We start from the raw sequence: 26,397 nt of genomic DNA, 5'->3' as shown, positions 1-26,397 counted from the left end.
CCTCAATAATTGTTCAGGGTTTGATTGAAACACATACTTACCACAACAGCAACATAAAAAATTATATATATTTAGATATACTTAAGTAAATATATCCACATAAATAAAATAATAATGAGAAGAAAAACAAACACAGCAACTCTCTCCAAAGAGATCCCATTCATAAATGAGTATTTCTGTTGTTTAGATATGTATCTACAAAATGTACAACAGAAATACAGAGGTAAGAGCTTAGCAATATCAGGCAGAAGGACAACCGATGCTAAAAACAGTTCAGGTCCTTGAACATATTTTGTGTTCTTGAGAGGAGAATTTCAAGAAGGAATACAAAGGACAGCATTAAGCTGGCTCAGAAGTGGTTACGGTGCTTATGGAACATGGGGGATATAAGGGAGAAGGGCAAAGGAGCTTATTTGGAAATGAATACAAAGAAGATAGATATTGAGATAACTAGTGAAGCAGAGAAAAAATAATAAACTTACAAAAATAAACTTTAATAAGCTTTAAAACGTATGTATTGTTCTTGTTTCATTCTAAGACAGATTGATACGCGATCTATTGCTTTACATCAGAGACAGCAGTTATATTTCATATATATACGTCAAGCCAAAGTCCAAGAGAAAGCACAACGACAGCATATGCACAGGTATATTAAGCCAAGCTACAGCGTGCTCCTGGGCACAGGAAATCGGTCTGTACTGATAAAATGTCAGAACAGTGTTTGGCATGGTTTTATCCAACCCTTCTACTCTAACCATCTGTGTGGTTCATGAGCTACAGCTTTCGAGGAGCACTGAACGCAGTGCACAGCTGGAGGGCTGATGGCTGGAGGTGGCCCACTCCTGGCTGCTCAGATGCAGAAGGACAAAGAGCCCTGGTTCTGTTTGTAGCCCACATATACACATAGTGTTAAGCACACAGCATAAACAACAGCACGTTGGTTCTTTTGAGGTTTTTGTTTCTTGTGAAACACCTATGCATCTCACAGGCATCTGAGACTATCAACAGAAATACAATTTTGTGTAATGGACAGCGTAGGAAATAAGTTCAAAGCCAGCTATACAATGAAAACAAAATTCCTCTAATCTGCGCTGCACATCAAAATAGCTCCCATAAAAATGCCTCACACTTCACCTTAAAGACATTTCTCACTTTTTCCTAGAAAGTTTCTATCCCAAAGGCTACACAAGAGACCAGAATTGGAAATATCTTCTGAGTCTAAATTTAGCCGTGAGTCATTAGCACCTATTTGTTCTCATGCTAATTCTGGCCTTTAGCTTATATAGTATTTTTCTCTCTCTGGTATTTAATCAATAACAGAGATATCAGCTGTATTATCATCTTTGTATCAGGTTTCATCTCTCAGGCTTAATCTGCAAGGCTAAATAAATGTGCCCCTCCAGTGTCTTCACTGAGAAGAGGCTTCATTTGCTAATCTTTTCTCCAGCCTTTCCTCTGCACACACTCTATTTTCAAATAGACTTTTTTCAATCTGGCTGAAAGGGAATGTCCATGAGAGTATCCCATGGGATGACTTGTTGAGGCCTGCACCCTGCTGCTCGTTTGTCTCTGTCTCCATGTCCTAGATAGATGCATACTAAAGCCACCCATTGTTTTTCAGGTTAACATCAAAGCAAGGATGTGTGCTCACCCTGCAGTTGATAAATATGTTCAGGCTCTTCTCTTCTGCTATTCCCAACTGAGAATTTTCTTTCAGATTTTGGTCCTCAGCTGCGTGGCCTCTCACATCCTACTGCACATAGGAAATTCTACTTTCACAACTGCATGCTCCTTTGAGTTTAATATTCCTCATATCATTATATAGGTTGCTCTCAAAGTTGCTCCTTTATTATCTGGAATATTAACTGGTAAGGAGTAATTTTATGGACTGGAGCTTTGTTTCTATATGCTGTCTATTTACAAGGCCACATCCTGTGTTCCTAAATCCAGGCTTATATTTTAGCAATATGATCCGAGCAGCCAGCCATTAACTAGACAAAAATAAATAAGATAAAAATACATATTCTGATAATTAAATTTCCTTGGTTCTTAGCTAGACAACCGGGAAAGCACTAAGGAAGAAGCATCAGAAGAGGCCTCACACAGTAACAGTGGTGTCTCTCAACAGATCTCACACTCTAAAAGAAAGGTCTGTTTCGTAGATGCCCCTAAGAGCACTCAGTGCTTCTGACACAGACACTCATTTCTACTCACTCCGCAATCACAACTTAGTCTTTTCACATTCACACTCTTTTCACACAGCACATGAAGCCATACCAAGGCACACGGGAGCTTGTAGTTCTGCACACTCCCAGGTCAGCATTTCCTTTCTAGTACTCTCACATCTGTTGGTTCTTCTGGAAACCACAAAAGCAAATCTTATTCCAGTTGTTAGTATGACTTTCCTCTATATCTGCATTTCGAAATATCTTAACACCTTCCTTAGAAAACAGCTGTAGTTGTGCAAAATAGTTGAACACTTGTACTGAAATATACAGAATATAATATAATATACAGAAACGGGTGTTTCTCTTATCAGTTTATATAATTCAGTACTGAATAATGGTATTATGTTAAAGAGACTTTAAAGAAATGTTTCATATGCGATTCATGCAAGTACAGAACACGCATATTCCAAAATAGGATTAAAATATATGAAGTCTATCTATCACACTTCACAGCAAAGACAAACAATCCGGCCTGGAAGACATTTCTGTTCTGAAATTTATATGGGGTTTGAAAATGATTTTCTTCTGTTAAAATTAAATTGTTCTTTTGCTCTTGTATCAAGAGAATTTTTAATGATAAAAGTTCACGCTCATTATTGCTGGTTTGCTATTTCAAAGATAACAAAATAAAACAGACAAAAACATCACTGTTAAAAATCTGAGATATAGAATATTTCTACTGTAATTTAATACTATTGTTATTACTGGACTTAAGCTGGAAGTCTAACTAAAAAAAAAACAAACAAACAAAAAACCATGAACACTGACAAAAACAAATGACACAAAAAGCTCTCAACTCCCTTCAGTGCTCTGAACACTGAATTAACATATTTATTGAATTACATTGGCAATGAAGACAGCAATATATTTAAATTCATTGATTTTTTTTTCTTGACTTAAAAGCAACACAGATGCTTATTACAAAACAGCGGTTCTTCTCATTTTTATCAACCCCTTTTTTAACAGCCACTGACATTGACAGTTTCAAGCTTAATTGTACATTCAGCATGTACTGTTAATGACATTAGATAAATGGATCACATCAGAATGCAGCAGCGTCAAAAGAGACCACGTGCCAATCTTACAAATTTAAAATCAAACAAGCTACTCCGTAGACCCTGACTCTTCAAGTTGTTTATCAACTGAGTACTAGAGAATATTTTGAATGTCATTATACATCAAAAGATGAAAGATGTGCCTACCACAGCCTGTGTTCCCTTTATACAATGAAATTTAATTACATGTTATAACTATGCCATCTTAGAACTCTGGTAATTAAAGGGGTACAGTACATTGGCGTTTTATTCATTGTAAGCCCTTATTTTCAGAGGGCTGAACTCAGCCACACAGATTTATTTGTCAAAGGGAGGACTGTCACAAACACAGCACTGTTTGCTGCAAGCACACTAAAGAATATTTGAAACTTCTCAGCATTGTTGTGAATGTTTTAAGAATGAGCCTAAAAACTCTTTTTCCATTGCAGTATAGGATCTCAGAACAACAGCTCTTGAAAATACCAGTTTATGTTTATGGGCATGTTTTGTTTGTATACATCTCTAATCAGATCTCTGAACAAAATAGTCTCCCTGCAAACTGTCTTTCAGCAAGCCCTTTATTAGCACAAGTGTTGAGCCTCCCAAACAATTAAGAAGCACGAAATCGAGGTCCTTAAGCAGCAGGGTGTTTGGATAAAATTTTCACCTGTACAGGCAGCTGCAAATTGCAGTCCTCTGCATCTGCACAGGCGGTCGAGCATGAGACAGTGGCTGAGCAGGGCAGGGTAACTGCCAAGCCATACCAGCGGGGGCAGCTTGGCGAGGTGCCGAATTAACGCATCTCACGGATTTCCAGCCCTCGTTCATTCCCTGCTCTACAAAAGCAGCCCTGCCCCTGCATCTCCCAGACGTCAGAGCTTGTGCTGGCTGGCTTCGTGCATGTGTGGTGGCATAGAACATACAGATCTGTCTTCCAAGTGGCGTGCAGGCTCTCAGTGAAAGCAGCAGTGCATTCTTGGATTTCCAGAGAAAATGGAAACAAATCCATGATTGGATTATTTTTTTACGAAGATGATAAAAAATTCTCCACAAACTAGTCAAGACTCATGTCACCTTCCTTAGCTAAATCTGCTACTCTAATCATTCTCAATGCTAGCCTACTTAAAACATGTGCCAATGACCGGTTGTTAAGGAGTACAATCTCACTAGATTTCTTTTGGCCACTCAAATGATACACTATTGAGTGCACTGCTTTTCTTGGGGTAGGATGTTGGGCAAATACTTTGTTCTCCAAACACACAGACAGAATGTACTTGCATAAAGCAGCAATAAAACTAACTTTATCCCCAATCCACTGAACTAGGCACATGAATTCTAAAAGGCAGTTGTCCAGTGTAGCAGCATTTTGTGAAAACCAACAAAAGAGGCAATTTAAGGACAAAGCATTGCCTTGCTTCTGCAGATGTAAGACTTATTTTAAGTGTGTGTGTGTGTGTGTGTGATCAAATCAGCATCAACCCAATTATGCCTAAGGTCTATCTTCTTGTTAGATGGCAGGGTCAGTCACAAATGAGCAGCCTCTTGCAATTTTCCATCGAATCAGCTCTGTAATTTGAGAGCTAATGCAGACATCTCATGAAAACAAATCATCAGGCAGCATCAGTTCTCCCCCTCCTTCCCAAAACCAAGCATTTGAAGGGATTTGGGTTTCTCTTTTAAAAGCCAATTCTCCTTTTCATGAAAGCCAATGCAATCTATAGTAAACAAAAGCCAGTACTCCATTTTAGACCTCCATGAATATTTCAAACCTGCATACCTTTTTTCCAAAGCATTCTCACTTTGTTAAGTAAAGGACAGATTATTAATTTTAAAGAGAGGAATTTTTGCAAGAGGTGAGATTGCAAAATGCAAATCTCTAGTCATAAAATTACTTGCTGAGGGCTCAGTACTTTTTTAATAATAAACACATTTGGGGGGAAAAAGCAAGTGCTTTTTGTCAAGTGCTCTTCATAATTAAAAGTATTTGAAATCTTTAGGAAAAAGAAAGCTGATTATTTCCAATAGGAAGAGAGAGAAGTCTGTGTACAGCGAAGTCCAGAGAAAACCCAACTTGAGCTGTTTCATTCCCCAACCTCTGCTTTTTTTCTTACAACCTAAGCCACTGAATCCGTACATCTCAACTGCCAGCAAAAACAGTAGGATGATAAGGAAGATCCCTAAATTATTCAAAGTGGTTTCTGGGCTTCAAAAGACTCCTTCACTTTGTTCCTTTCTGTATCTACAGTTATTTCAGTTCGCCTGCGGCTCTGACACAGGCAGCATTGTGTCTGTGATGTTGAAAGCGAGGAGAGATTCTGTGAGCTTGTGCTGATGCCGGAGCTCATGAAGGACATGAGGGCCACTTCAGCAGATATTGAGATGCAAGGAGTCCAAAGGAGCCGTCCCCTTCTCCTTTTCACTTGCCCTTCCATTTCCTCCTACACTACTAGCACTTCCAGAGACTCCAGATGGAATTTGTCGATCTGAGGTTCAAAATGTAAGATGCTATTAACATATGCTTTTAGTGTTTAACAGCATATAGACTCCCAAAAGGGACCTAAGGCTTGTAAAGAGGAAAAAGATACCAGGGTCAACATCCTGCCCTAATTCACTAGACTGCCACTGGTAGAGCCCACAAGCATTCTGCTGCTTTTCTATCCTTCTCTAATGCCAGCAATCTCATTCTTAACAGGAGATAATAGGCTGCCAGAGACACCAAGCTTAGGAAGCTGTACAGATTTCTAGCGCCTTGTCACTCGGATACATGCACCTTTTTATTCTCTCATCCACAGAAGGGACTGGAGGAAATACCCTTCTTAGTCCTGCAAGATGCTGGCCAAGAGCTGTGGCATTTCACATAGCCTCTCACTGCAGTCAGTGGGATTGCTCACACAAACACAAAGTTGCTAAATCAAGTATACAAGAGGAATTGAAGAGCTACCTGCTAATTCTCTTAAAAATGTATTTTCATCACAGATGTGAATATACGGGGTGTGCTTCTCTGTGTGTTCCTCAACTTTAAGGACTAAAATGCAGGAAAAAGTCTGGGACTGAAAACATGGCTACAGTTATAAGGAGGACTGGGGCCTCATACAGGGAGATGAAAAATATTAAAGCTCAAAGAAACTTTTTTCCTTCAGCTAACTAGCCAAAGCAATGCAGTCAGCTTGGTCTGGTTTTAAAAAGGACTCCTGATGACCCTGAAGATGTTTCCCAGGGAAGTGGTGGAGTCACTGTCCCTTGAGGCTTTTGAGGAAAGGGAAGATGTCACACTGAGTGATGTGGTTTAGTGGGCATTGTGGTGATGGGTTGATGGTTGGACTAGCAGTCTTTTCCAATCTTAATGATTCTATGATTCTGTATGAACAGCACTGCCAAGGAAGCTGACAGGCAGAGCTGCAGAGTCTCCAGGCTCCACTGCCCCCAGAAAGGACACCTGAAAGGACTGGGAAAGCAGCAGTGCTGCGGCAGAGCACAGGGAAGGACAGGGCATCTTGTACATAAACATGCCTCAGCTACCACTTCTTCCTGAATAACTCCCATATCTACAAACAAAAAGGAAAGGAATGGCAGAAAAAAAAAAAAAAAAATCCATCAGCCCCCTGGAAGATAAGGGTTTTGTTTGCTTCCTGTTAGAGTCCCTTCAATCTGCTTTTCATCAGCGGTTTAGCCCCATCTCCGCTTCTGCTCGCACTAACATTTTGGAGCCAGGACGTATAAGAAGTGAAGATTACTTTCTCAGATAAAAGGGATTTTCTAATGTCTGGCTTTCTGGGTATTTCCTGTGTAGTTGTATGGCACATAGAAATATAGGCTGGCCAGTTCAGATCCAGAAATCTTGAGAACCAGTTTTGTTCTTTGCCAAGGACACTGCCGTGCTCTGTACACACCTGTGTGCTCTTCCTGTGCATATTCAGAATCAAAATATATACATGTAAGCCTCATAAGCAGGCTTAGCTTTCTCAATCCATCTGCTGCAGTAATATTCAAGTAGAAATACATATGTATTAAGGAGATATGATATTGCCTATACAGACTTACATTATGCATTGCATATATACATATCACAGTTAAAAATACCATGTGCCTTTACCATAACACAAATCTAACACTGAAAAGAGAATAGCTCTTGAAATACCAAACCAGTATCAGAGACTTCCAATAACTTTAAGGTCCGCAATAATTCTCTAGCAACTTTTTGCAACGCCCATTTTCTGAGTATATCACAATACGCAACTGCAGCAGCATCCGTTTGGGATGAGCTTTCCTTCTGCATCTAAGCATTATCCAGCATCAGCCAGAAGAGAACCAGTCACACAAGGGAGGATGCAATTGTGGCACAGGAAAGAGGGAGGGGAGAAAGTAAGTTGATAGAGGCTTCGTGGTCAGGGCCTGTGCCTGCCCCTGCATTAAAAGTCATGTCTGTATTCCTAGCACCCTGGATTAAACCCAGATACCACTCGACTTTCCATAGATTTATTCACACTGCGTTTTAATCTACAGGGTGAGGAAGAGAGCCAGCGCTCACAGCAAGGAGTTTTCTGTAACAGAACTAATTAGACATGCTTAAAATTACCCCAATCACAGTTTCTTTCCTTGGGTATTTTCTTCCTATATCAGACTTTTCTTCTTAAATCCTAAATCTCCTAACCAGTTTGTGCTGGTAGCCATGAATCCATGCAAAGATCTGCCCTTTAAAACCAACAGAGCACCACACAGACTCTCACTGATGATTGCTGAATCAAGGCTTCCATGGGACTCTGACCAATTCCACAGTGGCAAGCAGCAAATGTGACTATGGCAGACAGTAAGGAATATTGTTCCCTACAAGAAATGCCATAAAATCCATTCATTGCACATTCCTGTGGGAACATCTGTACCACAGGGAAGTACATACATTGACCACATACTAATCCTGCAAACCACCAGTAAACTATGACCAAAACCTGGGGATTTTATGAGGCAAACATACGAGTTCTCAGCACAAAGATTCAGAATGGGAAATAATCTGTACTGACCAAACAGCAAATACACAAGACTGAGATATTTTGATGTATTATTTGACACAGGGAGAACTGTTCTCTGAAAATTTTACATTCCCATCCAATTAGATATGCAGTAAATGACTCTTCCCTTGCATTGTCTTCACCTGGGACACAGTGAGAATGAATCTTTAAGTATTAGAAATATTCGTATGTGGGATCTAGAATGTACTCAGGCTACAGGTTGAAAAATTCAAAATAACAGCAATTACATGCAATAGAAAGATTTACTTCCAGTTGCTCTGACAGTATCTTAGAGAAAACTTACAAACATATGCAATTTCTAGGTTGTAACAACAACTGGAAGAAAAATAACATTAATCTAGTAAAAAAAAAAAAAAAAAAAAAAAAAACCAAACCAACCCTATCATTGTCAGATCCAAGATAAAACTGTACTTCCAGCAGGTTATGATGAAGTTATAGTATAAAGCAAAGCACTAATATTATTTGCTTTCCCTCAGATCCTTTTTTCTTCTTAGTGGCTTCTGCCTCTACGGTTGCAATATCAGTTATTTCCCAATCTTTTGCACATGGAAAAGGGGGAAGAGGAAATAAAACATCTCTTATTTGCTCATGTTTGGATTTTCAATATTTTTTCCCTTGATAGCTTCTCCTTTGAGCTGTGGCAGTGTCAATTCCCCAGGGGCAGAAATTCAACTCTCAGAAATATGTACGCAGCATACAAATCTCCCTAGTGCTTTCTAATAGTTTGTTAAACTCTGAGAAATGTTATCTATTGAAATACATATATGCATTTCATAAGTCCAAAACCAGGTGCTGCTGCCATCTATACGGAGCCATGGGAGCCACTTATTAGCTTTATAGGAAGAGCCCATTGTTTATGCAAACAGCTGAGTTTGAATAGCTCCTGCCAAGATGAATACCTCACCTATGAACACACACACTTCCATACACATTCCCCAGGAACCATCTTCCACATCTGCATGGTAGGGCGCACACAAGCTATGGCTTTGTGAAGTGTTACAGAAATCGCAGGGCAGACCTGCCTACGGACTTCCAGCTTTGTACACAGCCAAAGAAAGCCCTCTTTGTACATCTATCCAGCCAGCCGATCCCCAAGCCGGAATTCATTCCCGGTGTCACAGAAGGGCAGTTCTGCTTCCATAACCTGCGAAGCTCTGAAGCTTTCTGCCAATTAACGTAAAAGGTGGTGAATTTGTAATGTGGGGTGTGAGAATGCAGCAGTCACTGCAGCGGTCACTAAACACCCAATAATAGAAAGCACTTCTAAGTGCTCCTGATTATAGCTTAATGTATAAGCAATAGTCTGCTGATGGTCAAAAATTAAACGAGGAAAAATCTTCCTCAGTGCATGCCAAAACCCACAGTGAGGCTGATTTTCTGGGCAGACGGTTATTAAATCAGGACTGAAGGTTTGCAGCAGCAAAAGCACTCTGCAGACAATAAATTTCAATTGCAGGCATTGTTCTCAGTTCTCAAAATAAGCTGCCAGCTTCTTTTTGTTTAATTTTTTTTTTCATTTGTGGTAGGTATTTTGTTGGGTTTTTTTTTTTGAAGATAGCTAAGATGCAAACATTAAGCAAAGTGACAGCACCTATATGGCCACAATTCAGCTAACCTCTAAATAACATTTTAACTCTAAACACTGGGCTCTATAAAATTGTGTCAGCAACCATTCCAATGATTGCAGGTCATTTTTCGGTTTGCATAGATACTTCTACCAAGTATAGAACCTGCCTAACCTTCTAGATCTTGTCTCTTTAATTAATTCATTAATTTAGTTGGAAGCCACACTCCACAGACCAGTAATGTGAGCCTTTTATCAACTGAAATTTATGCTGATATTCTTTTGAGAGGTTTTACCAGAAGTTGAAATTATTTAATGAGCATGATTTCATATAACTTCATATTTTATCATTAGAAATGAATGGTAGAACTCCAAATTCTTTGCACCATTTATAAGCCATTAGGTAGAAACAGCAGATCATGTCAATGCCTTTTGCTTTGCTCACCTGCAAAAAAAGCCCTTACGAGCTACACATCTAAAAGCATTTACTTCTACAACAGAAATCATTTCTAAGACACTCATTCTGAGCCCAAACTGATAAATTTAACGAAGCAGATCTCTGCACAGCACTGGAGGAAGAGTTCACAGCACCAGTGAAAGTATCATAGCAGAAGCACCAAACACAATGCCATTAACAGCACTAAAAGTTCAGAGCAGCCATTAATTCTCAACTTCCAGGCCTTGGCCATTTGAAAGCAACATTCATAGAATAAATAAATCTTCAATGCCTTGCTAGTTCATTGGCCTTTATATATAACCTTGACTGACAACACACTTCTCATTAACATACAATATGCAAACTAGACACAGGGACAGACAATGCCTGTGGAGCACTCTAACTCACCCAATTGAAGTGCAATGTCTGCATCAGGTACTATAAATACCAATCTGATTTTTTACTTTTTTTTTTTTTAAATCAGCCTCTTTCAAACAAAACATAGTGACTACAAGAGCTATGGCTTGGGCTGAGATTTTGCAGAAAGTGTTTGCATCAATGCAAAGGGATCAGAATCGCATGTTCCAAAGCGTGCGTTTCAATTCAAAAGGTGCTTGGAATTTTAATGGAAATTTGGTTGAAGCACATGACAGCAAGTGCTAAAATGCTACCAAAGATCATGCTTTTGTTTAAAGATAGAACTCAATGGAATAAAGAATATGGCTGTTTCACATTGGTTTTAATAAAAGAGCTATCAGAGCCAGCTATACAGACCAGAACAACAGGATCTTCTGAACCATCACGCCTGCAGCCCATAACATAAATTGAGATGCTAAGTAAGTAAGGCATGCATTATGTGTTTTCTGGATGTTTTATCTTCCTTTACATCAATTTTACATAGTGTTGTGACAGAAAAAGGTCAAGTCACATGATTTCAATGAAATCAGGATTAAAGTCGTTTATTGATTTATTAATGGTATGTAATTAACTGGCAATCAGTGAGCTTTACATTCAGGATCAACAACAGCAAAACGGATAAACCAAAATACTAGGCACTTACAAAATGACAGGAAATGATTACCAATTTTCTAATCACCTTTTATTGTTAACTCCAAAATCTCTAATCTTCATGACCACGCTCATACTTGTGTTCACAATCACAACTCTCATACGGGCACATGCACCCTCTTTGGCAGATGTAGGGCCTCCAGCTCCACCTCTCCTGCTTTCCAGTAACTTACAGGAGCAAACAAGCCCTCACAACCAGGTACAAGTCCTCGAGGTGGGTCTCATGTTCCTCTCTGCTGCTACCCAGGCTATGTTGCTATGAGGGGGTCATGCTGACTTCCTACAAGCTACATGTACTATATCTATTTACAATGGGGCAGGAGATGTGATAAATGAACTGAAGTTAAAAGGTTGAGTTCATCCACACTGCAGCAATAGTTATAATCAAGAACATAACCATTAGGTATCAAGAGTAAGTTAATAAGAACAAATATCACAGTGATAAAGCTTTAAAGTTGGGCATTTCACAACATGAATTAACATGGATTCATCATAGGATATTTTATTTTAAAAACTCATATCAGAAGAATTGTCAAAACACAGGTATAAAAGACAATACAGAAGAAACATGTTTTCTGGATTTGGGAGTTATCAGAGCTTCCCAGAATTGACACAGTGTGGCCATGCAATGAAAAGAAAACTTTCATTTGCCACAGATGACTTTCTAACTGGATGCCCTTTGGTCCTGCACTGTTAACATGCCCCAATGAATACTTGCAGCCTTTGCAGAAAATATTGCTTATTCTTCAAAACAAAGGGCATTGAATTTGCTATTTTGCCTGAAAACTCCTCAAACAAGCATCAATAATAAGATCAGAAAGATGAGAACAATGATGCCAACCACCTCAGTGCAAATGGTAGCTCAAAACACAATCAACAGGGCAAAGGAAGGACCTGAAGATAATTACAAAGGTCAGTCATTAGGTTAGTTACATGCATTTAAAATATTTTCATGTATTTTGTGTCATAAGAGTGCATAGTTTAAGATGAAAAGTTACAAATAAGAAAGAAACATAGAAGTCCACTTTCAGAAGCCACAGCTCTTAAAGCAGTGTTACTCCTCCATAGGTTTCGCAGGCAGGAGTAAGCAACATGAGGTTTCAAAACCAACTGAAGAAACACCACCTTCCCTGTGCACAACCTGTGTGGGAATCTGAGCATCCAACCAATTTTGAGGATCCTGGAGATTACAAGACAGGGTTCATTTCTGACTGCGCTGTTAAGTGGTTCAGGCTCTACTGATGTCTCACTGGAGACACCTGGTCCCCCCTCACCTATTACTACTGTCCTATATCTATTTGGAAAGACCACCACTGCAAACAGATACAGAACTCCCTTGTTCTGAAAATCACAATTTACCATCCACTCTCATCTTAAGAGTATGCAGCCTCCAATCATTAAGGTACAGCCTCTAGCCAATCCTCCTTCCTGCCATGTGGGATTTGGGGTCCATTGTGTGGTGACTCAGTGTCCTGACCAGGGCACACCTCCTACCAGGATGGCCAATATCACCCTCAGCTCTAGCACAGCACCAGGCACTCCTCATGACCTGGGACCTGGATTGTCACATTTTCCATTTGGATGCTTGGTTTAGGGAACATGCTCTGGGACTCAACACTATCAGCACCATGTGGTCTTGTATCATCTTTAAGAATACTGCTAGGTCCACTGGCAGTCCCTTACCTGGGGGACTGACATGTAAGCAGCTGATTTAACAGTTCAGTTCCCTGAGCATCTTCATAGTTAAATAACTTGGCACCTTCTACACCATCACACCTCTCCAAAAAAATAATATCTACATTTCATAGTGAAATTAGAATATAATAGATGATCATTCTTGACTCCCAGAGATATCATTATCTGTACCAGTGTAAATCCACTCACACACAGTGTACCTATAAGCCTCAGGGAGAGAAAAAAATTGTACACACTCAGCGTTGGCAGTTTCAGCCTTGTTCTCCCTAATCTCCCATTTCCCAATTGGCAAAATATCACTTTTTCTCATTGAGCAAACTCATTAGTCTTTCTGAAACATTTATATATTACAGTAGTGATTGACACTGAAATACCTAAGAATAAATTAATAATTACCTGTTCAGCATACAGTGTGAATAGAGCACACAGTATACACACACACACTGATGAAAATTAAGATAAATATGCAACAGGTACTATTCATTGAGCACAAAGAGACACTCTTGGATGCTTACATTCAAACAGCTATTTAAACGTGGACTTGCCTAGGTCCAGGTCTTGTCACAGTATGCTGGGGAACCTCGTCCACTGACTCACAACCTCTCCCAGGTGATGAAACCAAATGGCAGTTCCTGCTCCCACTCAGGCCCAAAATAAGCAACTTCTGAATGGTAGATAATAAATATCACTTGTGACATCATCCTAAAGGGTAAGAAGCGATTTATATTTATATGACTAGACACAGAGGACAAATATGACCTATGGGAATATGCTAAATGTCTTCATGTGAAAACCAGGACTCTAATATTTACAGAAAACTTGTCTCTCTGAAAGATATTTTCTTGAAGCCCAAATGGTATCAACATACACATCTGCTAACATTTGTGTTAGGTAACTACATTTGCATACCTGATCATCTTTCAAAAGGGCAAATGCCTTGGTTTCATCAAAAATACAAACATACCTCAAAGAAAAAAAAAAAAAAAAAGTTTTTTAAAGTACAAGATTATAAATCTACTGAACTGCCTTGAAAGCCAGGAATATAAGAAATTGATTCCTAATACTCTCTGTGGTTTTGAAACAAAGAAATATCACTATCTCTAGCTTTTTAATTTAAGTGGGCTTTGCAGATTTATTTACATTGGCAGACAAGTGGATTTAGACCGTGGTGTACACCTAATAAGTAAACATCTCTTAGGAAGAAAGCACATCACTAGTGAACAAAGTGGATTTGGGAACTGTTTAACTGTGTTTCTTCTCTGTACTCATCACCCAGGGCATCTATTTCACTTTACATTGTTTATTTCAATTTCTACTTCTGAGAATTTTAAACCTTGACAACCAGAAGTTACAGAACCTGACCTCCAACCAAATTCTCAGAAGAGTGGTGTTCACATCCAACATGAATGAGGAATCCAAGTTAAAGTCCAAGCAATGCTAACTATTGAATGAAATGCTTCCAAGTTCTGGTCTTGATGCTGAGCCATTACTAGTAGCTCAGCACACAAACATTCCTCTGATAGAGACTGCCTTTTGAGATAGTTTGGTAAGAAAATTGTTCTGTTTAGATCATTTTATGTTAGTAGGGTGAATGCACCAACAACCACGACTGAGTTACATATACTATTGAAGACTGTCAAAATTCTGAGTTTGAGCAGCAGTATATTTGGTTGTGCTGGGTTTTTTGGTTACTGTTTTAGTTTGTTGGGTGTTTTTTTTTGTAATTGCTGGTGGCTTGTTGTAGTTGTTGTTTTTAACTGAGATTGACCTTAATTACCAGAATTAAGCTCTATGAATTATAAAAGCTTTCTGACAATCAAAATAATTCCCCTAAATTTCAACCACTCTTAATGAATAGCTTAGAAGCTGGGAGAAAAGTGTCAGTATTGTAACCCAATGAAAATGAGAGCAAATGCTCCCAAGACTCTTTACTGCTTGTATATTCTTCACTTGATTCATTGTCAGTAAATGAATCTCTTCACTTTCCAATAGGCAATTCTGGGCAACTGTTCACTTCCAATGATTAAGTAATTTCATAAACTAGAAAACAAGTACTCAAGGGTTTTCTTATTTTGTTGGGGGGGCGCCCGCCCCCCCCAACAGCGAGCAGTGAGAGTGAGAATAAGGAAGACAAATGGAATGAGAAATAACAGAGTACAGAACAACATCACAGATACTGCAAGCTTAATCTGCAGAATACAAAGGACATCTCCAAGTAGAAGCACCAACTCTCACAAGATTTGCCCAACGTTTTGAGAAAAGTCAGCTCCGAAACCATAAAACAAGATAGAAGAAATATCTTAAATGATCTGAAAACTCTTCTAAGATAAGCAATAGAGAAAACAGGAAAAGATCTGAAAATAAGTTTTCTATTTTGCCCTTGACTTTTCTGCTCTTGACTTCTCCGGCCCATTAAGTTACATCTTGCCTTTGCCTTTTCTATACTGATAGCAAACTAGCGTGATATTATCAAGTTTCTTTTCCCTCGCCTGTATTTTCTGCAAACCCAGTTATTAATGCTCACTTGAATTAATCCTCCTTTCTCCTCTGATTATTCTTCAAATTGCTATTTGTAAAGCATATGAAGGTTGGACGATTTTTGCTGTTAATGTTTTCACTAAGCATATGGGAAATGTATCTGCATTTCCTCAGCTATGCAGTTTTTTTACTTGCAGAACATTTCCACAGAGGGAAGATGGAGGGACAGCAGGCAGGACAGAGCAAGATAAGCTCCCTAAACTCTGTGCATCTCTCTTGAAATTCAGGATGAAATCACAACACCACTGCACGTTCCTCTACATGCACTTAATATGACGTTAAGGTGACTGTTTGAAACCAAATACAGCTTAGAAGCTCCAGAATACTGCTGTAAAGAATTTGCTAAAAATTTAGTGTACTACTAAATAGTGCCACATAACATTTTAACAGGTTTCCATCACTTTTCTTTCATTTTCCACTATCCCAAATAAGATATTACATGCAGCATAATTTTATTCATTTTACATAACAACAAACTTTGAGGACACAGGTGGACAATTTAATACATCTACTGTCTTTTTTGAAAAATCTCCCATTTCAGTACTAGGATTCAAGTAGAGATGGAGCTTCCAGTAGATTTGAAGGCATCAGTAGTGAAACAATATAATTCTTCAATTATAAAAGGAATTTTTGTCTGTTGGCATTATGAAGACTTTGGCATAAAAGCACAATATTTTACATTTTAAAAGCTGTTATTAATTCAATACAAGGCCAAGAGCTCACTAGCAATACACTCATCTTTCCCTACTTTCCTCAAAATCCATATGATGAAAATACAAGCTGGTTTCCTTCAGTAGCCACAAACATTTTCAGATAACTACATACTGTTAGTCAAACTGACAATCACCGACTCTGGTACAGCCATTAATTTATGACATCTGCTATTCACAGAAAAGAAGAACAAAGCACGAATCATGTCAGCCGTGGATGCTTTATTTCAAGATGTTTAAACTTTATCAGCAAAAATGCTCAGACTTATTTTCAGAGAGAAAAATAGCAGGTTGTGTGTTAAGTGTACATAAAACAATTAGCTAAAGAAAGCAAATTCATTCTAGTAGGAACTCCACTAGCCAACCACTCTGCCAAAGATTTATTCTACCATTTTGTAAGTATATGTGTTCCCTCTACAGAGTGCAACAATTGGCACTGTATAGTGGCCTATGCACACATAATGTACTACTTTCAACATATACCAACTTGAAAAAGCAGCAATAGAAGAATGCTTAGTGACTTCACTGTCAAGATGAAGTTAAACCTCGCATGTACAAAAACTGTCTACAGCTTTTGGTTTAAGCTTCAGACACGTAGGTTCATTAGAAAAAAAGATTTATAGTACTTTCTTCATACCTTGTCAGTTCAATTAATTCTGTTTGAAAAATTGAGAACACCAGACTATAGAACTCTTTAATTTTTTAAAGTATTAAGTAATGCAACAGATCACAAATTTGATCTGAATTATGAGACATTCTCTCATCCCACTATGAGACCACCCTTTGGGCTATCTGCTTCATAAAATTATTTCTATATCTTTGCACGTGTATCATTTTTAAAAGTAAACCTGTAGTTCCAAATAACAACATAAAACGCTGAAGTGTTATGAACAGAATCTATGTCAATTTTCTTCAATTTCTTTAGCTGAGATTTAAGGCTATATGCCAAAACCACTGAACATCAGAAAGACTGAATTAGGATTTCCATTAAATTAAATTGTAACTTACAGCATCATGAAGAACAGACATTCTCCAAATGATTACTCTTCTTTACTTAGTACTTACTCATAAAACTTTCATGTGTAAAAAGAAGGATGATATACATTGGAGAAATTAACTTAGTTGCGAAATCATCAGATAACCACAGGGCAAAACTGAAAAGACATTTTTGGTGTGTTTGTTTTATATAGTTTTCTGAACTCTTGTTACTGTGTCCAAGACAAAAGACATTTAAAATATTTAGTTTTGGGAAACTGCTTCTCTTCAGCTGGTTGAGATGCTCTACAGCACTGCTGCCATGAATTCAACAGGAAATCAAACAACTACTTGAGTTTCAAAGTTGATTATTTTGCTTCCTATTCTAGTTCCACAATACACACATTCTAGTGTCTCTTTTTTCTTCCAACTACTAGACTCACAGGCGATTTTCCAAGTAGGGCATTGTAGGTGAAGCACCCACAATGCACATCTGCAGTCATCTCATATACCCTACTCCAGAAACACATCAAATAGTGCAAAGGCTTCCCAGAATTATCCTGAGGCTGCTGGTACCAACTACTTAACTGTCAACCACTGCGTATTGCTAGAAATCTTGTTTAATTTTCTAGGCTACGTTCGGAAATGTTTTGTACCAATTCAGTTAACAACTTCCATCTTAAAATGGCCTAAAAATAGTCTCTAGAAACGTAGCAGACCGTATTTTCCGTGGGCTGAATTTTAGCTTGCCACCAACAATTACAATATTTTCCCTAAGATGATGTTAACACAACTATCCCTTCAAGAGGATGCTGGTGTAGGGCTCGAGACACAAGGAGGCAGTAGCACAGCTCTCTCTGTGAAGGGGTCACAGAGAGACTATATCCTATGGTGACTTAACAGTGTGTAACTGTAGAAGACTGAAATCCCAGATGGATGCCAAAAGGATGTGTTAAATGGTTGTTGGTTTTTGTTTTTTTTTTCAGGCAATGAGAATGCATTAATATACAGACTCAGTACACACTGTATACCGTAGCCTAAATCATATACCTAACATGTGGAAATAAGGCTAAGCACTGAGTTCTGAAAGCCTTCAAACCCCATTTAGAGAACGTGGACAGTGAAGATGGATGTTGGTGTATGTTGGAGCATACACCAAGTAAGAGTACACCTTAACCTTATAGCAAAATTGCAGTGATGTTGTGCATCAGCGTGCTCTTCTTCAGAATGTGAATTTGTTTCATAGGATCCCCATCCCTTAGTTACGGTCTTCAGCTATGTATTCTGCTTAGAAATAGAAATATTTGGGTTTGAAGTTTATTTTTCCTATTTAAAAAGACAACATCTCTAGAAACAACCAAAACACTATGACAAAAAAATGCCTGAAAACTTTGAAACAGATCAAACGTACAGTGTTTGATCTAATTTGTTTTAAAAGCCAGTATTGAAATATTTAACATACTTTGCTCCCACGTAAGAAAATTATTGTGCAATTTCCCCCTTTCCCCCAACCCTGAAAACTCTCTTTGATAGTTACTCCTGCTTTCTTTCCTGTAAAAAGCATCCTAGATCTAAATCAACAAAATTACAATTGTGGAGCAATACTCTGTTCTGTGTTAAGCTGAGTTCACTTAACCTCATCATCAAAACGCACAATACAGGACAGTATTTGCTCTTGTTTTTGTAGGAAATTAATATTCTGACAAGGTGCAGTTTGCATGTGACTGAAATCACAAGCGATATCATCAACAGTAAAATAAATCATGTTTCATACTAAGACATCATGGCTTTTTTCAGATGAAAATTATCCTTGAAAACAGACATAAAACATAATCAAACGGACCAAGGAAAGAATAAAGGAAAATCTCAGAAGGGTTTAAGTATTGAGATAAAAGACCTATAAAACAACTTAGGATACTGAAAGAAATACACTTCAATAAGAATAGAGAGAGATACTGAAGCAGAGTAATATTTTTGTGCTCAAGAGTCCATGCTTTTTCCTTACTCTGATCCCCAGTAAAACCAGAAAGAACTTAGAAAAATGTGTACTAGAAAAGCAATACTGAAATATGCAATAAATGTGATAGGAGAAAGCTGAAGATTGCAGCCAAACTCACTGTGTGATGACGTATCTCATGTATTTCATACCTTTCTATTACAACAATACACAAGGAATTTTAATATTTTACATAGGTGTTTTACAAAAACTTCATTGCTAAAGCAAGAATTACAACATGAAAAAAAAAATTTACTAGTAGCTTAATAGTAAACAAAATAGAGGATATTTAGACTAGATGTTTGAGGGAAGTTCTTTATTCAGAGGGCAGTGAGACCCTTGCACTGCTGCCCAGAGAAGCTGCTGATGCCCCATCCCAGGTGCTCAAAGCCAGGTTGGATGGGGCTCTGGGCAGCCTGAGCTGGTGGGTGTCAACCAGCCCATGGCAGGGGGTTGGAAGTGGATGATCTTTAAGGTTACCCAAGCCATTCTATGATTCTCTGAAATCTTTATATACACAAGTCACCAATGAGATCACACTGTATCACAATCATGTAACGTACAGCCACAGCAAGTTTCCATTGTTTTGTCTAAAGCTTCGGTTTAAAAAACTCTTCCTGGATGACCTTAAAATCAGAGCCTAGTTCTCCAAGCCCCTGGGCAACAGCCGTTTCACACTGGAAGAAGGAGGAGACCAGCTGAAAGTAACAAGCATTGCTGAAATCATTTCGTAGTCAGATATCTGAATGGCACTCATGAGATTGCTGGGTATAGAGCTGAGCACCCACCACGTGGATGGTGCCCAGCATTAGCTGGTGCCATGCCCATGCTGTTTGCTGCATGGAACTTTCAGCCTCAGGATCTAACAGCATTCTAGTATCAAATGTCTTATTTTGCCCAACTGAAGACAAACATTCACAAAATAATTATCTGGGGATTACTTGGGTCGATACACCTTTCAGGACACTGAATTTAAATGTTTATGGACTAGTTTAAAATAGTTTGGACAAATATATTAGTAAAATTAGGAAAAATTTACAAACCCAAAGCTGTAACTGAATCCACTTGGACAATGCCAAAAAGGAATAGTTAAATCCCATAATCAACAGGTGTAAGCAGTCAAACTTTATACAAGCCTGTACCAGTCCTATTATGGAGGAGACTCCATGGGACTGAAAACTGAAAACAATGATGAAAGACAGACTGCGCCAAGACTGGGTCATGAGCAGCACTCTTCAACCTGGCACAAGAAAAAGTAATGGAAATTTCTTATTTGGATAAACCACATCTGTCCAGCACTTTGACAGAATTAACAATGATAAGTAAGGTCTGTTGCTGCCACTGAGGCATGTTGATACGAATCTGGTTATTTGCATGATTATAAGCCAGTCATTTTTATAAATATTTTATGAGAAATAGCATGTTCATAAGACTAAAACTCTAAGCTTTTGAAAGACATAGCTCTTTTCTGACTGCATTATAAGCTTATGATCTGATTTATACCAGTATCTCCACTGATTGCGACAGGATGGTCCAAATGAGCAAGGATGACAAAACAGTACCCTACAGACATACACAGCACACCCTTGCAAATGACATACAAACAAGAAGTTCTGTCTGGATATCTGTTCACACTTTTGAGTGCATATTTACCCACATGCAATGAAGACGAGGTCAGAGATAACCAAACTAGCGCATTTATACAGCACCATGCAGAGATATTAGCTGAGGTCTCAAAGAGAATATAACCTCGTTAGAGCAGCATTGTGCTTGGGTTAATTAGACCTGCCTCTCAAGCAAGGCTAATTATTCCCAGTACAGCACCACACTGATAATGCTCTGCTGGTTCCGGAGCCAGGTTATTCAGCAATAACTCAACCCAACACTGTACTCAAAATTGTAAACCAAATGGTTAAAAAATTGAAGCGTTATTCCAAGACAGCAGCAAGATGCACTGCACCATCTCACTATATCTACCAGGGACATCAAGATGAAAGATTAACATGTCTATACACAGAAATTGTCTTTAAATGGGAAATTCCACCACTAGCCCAACAGCTGTGCTACATAGAAAAGCTGGGAGGAAGGGAACAAATTGCTGAGGACTGATAGATCCTAAAGAAAAAAAAGAAAGAAAATGTGAGAAAATGCTAGAGGGAGGTTCAAGACTTCTACTTAAAGACCAGCTTTGAGTTAAAGCTAGAGAAAAGCAAAAGGTTTCATATTCTGTTGGCGAAGTAGGTCTCAAATACTTTTAAGTATAAATCAGAGTTCCTGTGATGAGGTCTTTAGCATTATTGCAGAACTGAGTGTGGCTTTGTTTTTACACCACTCTAACAAGCAGCCTAGCTGCAAGAACGAAGGTATGACAAACCATACTGGATGTGAGCCTTGCATTGCTGCCACACTTCCGCCATGAGACTGAATGGCCAAGAGCCTTCCATTAAAAATGATGTTTGCTTCCAGATCTTACAAGGCCATTTAATACCAGATCTATTTTCAATACAAACTCTAACAGGAAACGTGAAATAACAGAAATATATACTAACATTTTAAGCCATCAGTATATTGTAACCACTTTTCCAACAGCTTATTCCATAAAATTCCAATAGAATTAACAATTGATTTTGTTGAGGGGAGCAGAGGAACAAGACAGAAAGACCTCATTCATTTAAAAGTCAATCTACATTTGTGGTTACCAGGCTGTAAATGAGCACCTATTCTGAAAGAGCATGAACGGAGAGTTCTTTGGGGGTTTTGTTCAACACCTGCCTCATACAACATCTACTGGCCCAAAATTCACATACTGAGCAGAATGGTAATAAAACAAGTGACTAGAATATTTGGATTAATTTGCTCCCATTCCTTGCCGCTGCACATTCTGTCAGGAAATTGCAGGTATATATGTATATGTGTATTACTAAGCATGGAAGAACATTCATATCATAGCCCACATCTTTTCTCATCACACAGTTCAGATCCTATACCAATACCCAACACACCACATTTTAATTCCAACACAAGAGGGAAAATCCATGAATTCCAACAGGTGTTGGACTACTGAAAATTCACCTACTTGGCTCTAACAGCCTTAAAAAGCGTGAAATTTTAGGCAAGAGGAAATAGTGATTTAGGGAAGAGGGGGAAAGGGAATCTTGCTCAAAACTAAATAAATCATAAAGGGCGCACACACACACACACACACAAAAACAGTCTGTAGAAAAAAATGCTGATAGCAACTGAACATTTCATCTTTAACTTGCATATCCATTTTCCACTCCATTTTCAGAAATATCGTTATCTATTCTGTACAAGCTGACAAAATGAAAGGTTTTAGTAACTCAAAGCTTATCCCATCCAACCTCTGCACTTGTATGCTGCTTAATGTGCTCGTGCCTGATTGTTTCTGATAAAAAGATATAGTATATCTCACTAAAGCTGGTGATGTGCCAAATGCTCGGTGACGCAGTGACAAATAGCCTTCTCGATTCCTGACAAAATACTCCCTCTGCTGTACAATGCACACCGTTACATAAAACTCAATGCACATATATGCATATTTCAACTACAAAGAGCTCACACATACAGACAGCTTTATATAAACAGACAAGCAATTCTCTCTTCCAGATTTGTTCCGAATGGCTTCGCTGAAAATCAAGTATCATCTGCATCCACCAAATATAAAGTTATTTGTGAGTTAACTCAAATGAAGAGCATGACAGTGTGGAAGTATAAATATATAGCAGGTACCTGAACTCGAAGACTATAACATTTTAAAATGATTTAGTTCAATTTGTAGCAAATATTAGAAAATAAAGGCTCACATTCCTTGTTCAGACACGACTCTTAATATGAGGAATACAGAACCAAAATTACAAAACTATTCAGCCATAGTTTTGATTGTATTTTTCTGGTACCATCACATAGTCAGCATATGCTTTTATTCTGAACTGCTCTGTGCCTCTATAGCTTCATCATGATTCTGTGGGAAACAGTTAAGATGTGTAACAAGGCCAAAAAGACTAAAATTTCTGATGAGCTAGAAAAAAATCATAGAATCATGCAAGTTAGAAAGCAACTGTAAAGGTCACCTCATCCAACTCCCCTGCAGTGAACAGGGGACACGTACAGCTCTATCAGGTGCTCAGAGCCCTGTTCAGCCTGACCATGAGTGTCTACTGGGACAGGCATCCACCATCTTCTCCATACAATCTGTGCCAGTTCCTCACCACACTTATCATAAAAAACATTTCCCTTATATTTAGTCTAAATCTCCTTCTTTTAGTTTGAAACCATTTCCCATTGTCATATTGCAAGGGGAAGCATTTCAACTGAAGCTTTGCATCTATAAATGATGTAATCCCAGCTGCATAAGAAGCCTCAGAAAACCAAATGCATTCAAAAGACCGGGTCTGGAAGAAGCCACAGCAGTTGGGTATAATACAACAGAATAAAGTACCCCATGTAGAACCAGATTGATCTGTAGTATGTGAACTCCTGGAGTGGAGTTCAGAATCTCTGCACCAACAAATAGGGAACGGTCTCTCCAAGTTTACATCACAAATCTATTTTAATATCCAGTGCATACAGCCTCCTCTCTTGCCTGGAAAGGTGAACACATGTAGGCAGAGCACCAAAGGATGTAACAAGACAAAATTGAACGCTACTACCCATAAACAGAGGCTTAATTTTTTTAATGAAAATAAGCTTTTTTGAAGTGTGGAGGTTATTTTGGTACTTAGCTCCCCAGTCTCACAGAAATTTGTTCAAGAAAGCAGTAGTTGAGAAATAAAATCATATGCATCTGACATTCTCATTATTTGGGGATAGGGAGATATATGTATGATAGAATTGCTCAGGTTGGAAAAGATCTCAAAGATCATCGAGACCAACCACAATCTAACTATACTACCTTAACTAACAACCCTCTACTAATAAATATGCTATGTATATGCTACATATGTTTGGAGATGTTAATAAATTTAAGTCCTTAGGTCTGATTTAAGATTTAGTATCATTACACACTAGACGAGTAAAAATTCAAATTTTATCCAGATGTCAGGAAGACCATACACAGAAGTTGGCTATTCAGAGGAAAAGGAATGAAAATAGAAAAGACAACAATGCCGTCTTCTCTGGAGATACAAAAACACAGGAGATTTTCCCTCCAGAAATCCTATTAAAAACGCTGTTTTTAAAGCAGAAGTGAAGATTAATTACTCCTACTGAAATACCAACGAACTAAGTTGGTATGCTGCAGGCAGAACAAGGCTGAGCCCAGCACCACGCTGCAGGCGATCAGCCCCTTGCACTGCATCCGTACTGCCACCGGATGGCAGAAACAACACCCGATTATTTCGGTGGCTTTGCAAACTCCCAAGATGCTGCAGAAAGGCAATGCCAGGTGCATCTCCCGCTGCTCTGCTGCATTTGCAGAGCGAATGCCGAGGACATGCAGGAATGCACACAGCAGTGCAAAGCCTTAAACGAAAAAAAAAAAAAAAAAAAAAAAATTGGTGTAGTTGTAGTGCTCATTTCCACCTGACAGTTTCCTAACAGCAACAACAGTTTATGTCTTGCTGGAAAAAAAAAAAAAATAGAAAGAAGAAAAAAAGAATCAGCTGAATTTGGGGGTTTGTTCATTCAGCTTTTTGGACAAGAAGAGATTTGTGCTTTTCCTCAGCAATGAGATTTGCAAGACTGCAGACACTGCCTCCATTTTTCTGCAAGATCAACATGATAGGAAGTTTGGGAGGGGAACGTGTGGAAAGTTTCTCAACTGTAGAAGCTCAGAAAATAATCATAACTTTGTTTCTTTAACCAAGGATTATTCTATTGGATTTATATCATTTGTGGGTTGCGATCAAGCTGATGAGAGTAGGTTTTAAACACAGATTCTACTAAAGATTTGAGTCCCAGGACAGGAATATTACAAGATTTAATCTCAGCACTTTTGATCCTCACTGAAAACACAAAACCTCTTTTTATGAAGCCAGGTAGTTTTAGTATGTTTTCTGAAACAACCATTGAGATGCACCTCTCTTTCTTATAATAGTGGATTTGATAATTACCTTTCTTCTTTGTTCCCTTCCTATAAAAAAATGAAGACTTCCCAAATTAAAATTACTCTCTTTCCTACTGGGAAAAAAAAAAAGGCAAAACAAAACAAAAAAAGTAACTGACACTGGCCTCAGTAACTGACAGAGGCCTCTTGCAAAATAAATAAATAAATGAATAAAACAACTGTCTATTTTAGGTAATCCAAAGAGACAGAAATGCTTTACTACTAAACTGGAGAAAAACATTAAGCATGCTCCTGGTCCTATCCTCTGCTCAGTATTTGTAATGAAGCACCTTCCCTGCCCCTTCACAAGGCTCACTAGATATTTGCAGCTGGTAGTAGGAACCTTTTCTCCTAGCAGAGCTGCTGATTTCTGAGTCTATCCACCTGGAATTAATGGAAGCCAATAGCCTCTGGAGCAGCTTTTACCTTTCATGACTACTACACATTTCCTTTCGTTTCTATCTTGGAAAACACCACGTGCTGCTCTCTGCTTTAATAAGGCACAGCTTAACAGAGTTGAAGCAGCCTTAAATTCATTATGGTGTCATCCATCCCTTCCACTGACATCTCATGGCAGCTCCACCTTTAGCAGCACCTTTAGGAATGATACATGGCTGCAATTTTCTTCCATCTGCTAAGACTGCCAGCGTAGCAGCAGGAGCCAGGGGACTTGCTGTTGTTGACGATACTTTTGATGGTAGCACCTTTACACCTTTAACACATACAGCACAATTTGACAGTGCGTCAGGGAAGTACCAGGTTTTGACCTGCTCTGCATTTGTGTCTACAGCCATGTATTTATTTTGCACAGCCCAATGCACCGCTGAGAACCTATTGATTTTTCAGCAGGGTAAGCCCCAGCTTTCTTCCTTAACTGGGCTTGAAAGTTGTTGCTTTCAGATAAGCAAATGCATCCGAGACACACCATCACTGTTCAGTGTTTTGTTAATAAATGATAGCACATTTTGCTTGGCTTTCTCAGAAATGTCTGTTTTGCTTCAATGGATTATGGACGTACGCAGACTGGCACCGTGAACTTTTTCCCCTTCTTTCTGTCCGTGA

At 38.6% G+C, this 26,397-nt stretch overlaps 1 protein-coding gene across 1 annotated transcript in view; it reads right to left on the bottom strand.

Moving 5' to 3' along the window:
• The window catches only part of LOC122189778 (receptor-type tyrosine-protein phosphatase N2-like), a 132,259-nt gene extending 106,130 nt beyond the window's left edge, over positions 1 to 26,129 (bottom strand). Inside the window, exons 1-2 of the mRNA XM_042889154.1 lie at positions 25,901 to 26,129; positions 24,510 to 24,752 (exon numbers count right to left, since the gene is read on the bottom strand). Of these exons, the coding sequence (XP_042745088.1) occupies positions 24,510 to 24,752; positions 25,901 to 26,129 (472 nt within the window). The remainder of the gene's footprint in view (positions 1 to 24,509; positions 24,753 to 25,900) is intronic.
• Positions 26,130 to 26,397: the final 268 nt, after the last annotated feature.

This window comes from Lagopus leucura, unplaced genomic scaffold, assembly GCF_019238085.1.
Source record: "Lagopus leucura isolate 7727_CA_CO unplaced genomic scaffold, USGS_WTPT01 Super-Scaffold_100157, whole genome shotgun sequence".
NCBI lineage: Eukaryota > Metazoa > Chordata > Aves > Galliformes > Phasianidae > Lagopus > Lagopus leucura.
The sequence above is the reverse complement of the archived record's forward strand: the minus strand, read 5'-3'. Positions and strand labels throughout refer to the sequence as shown.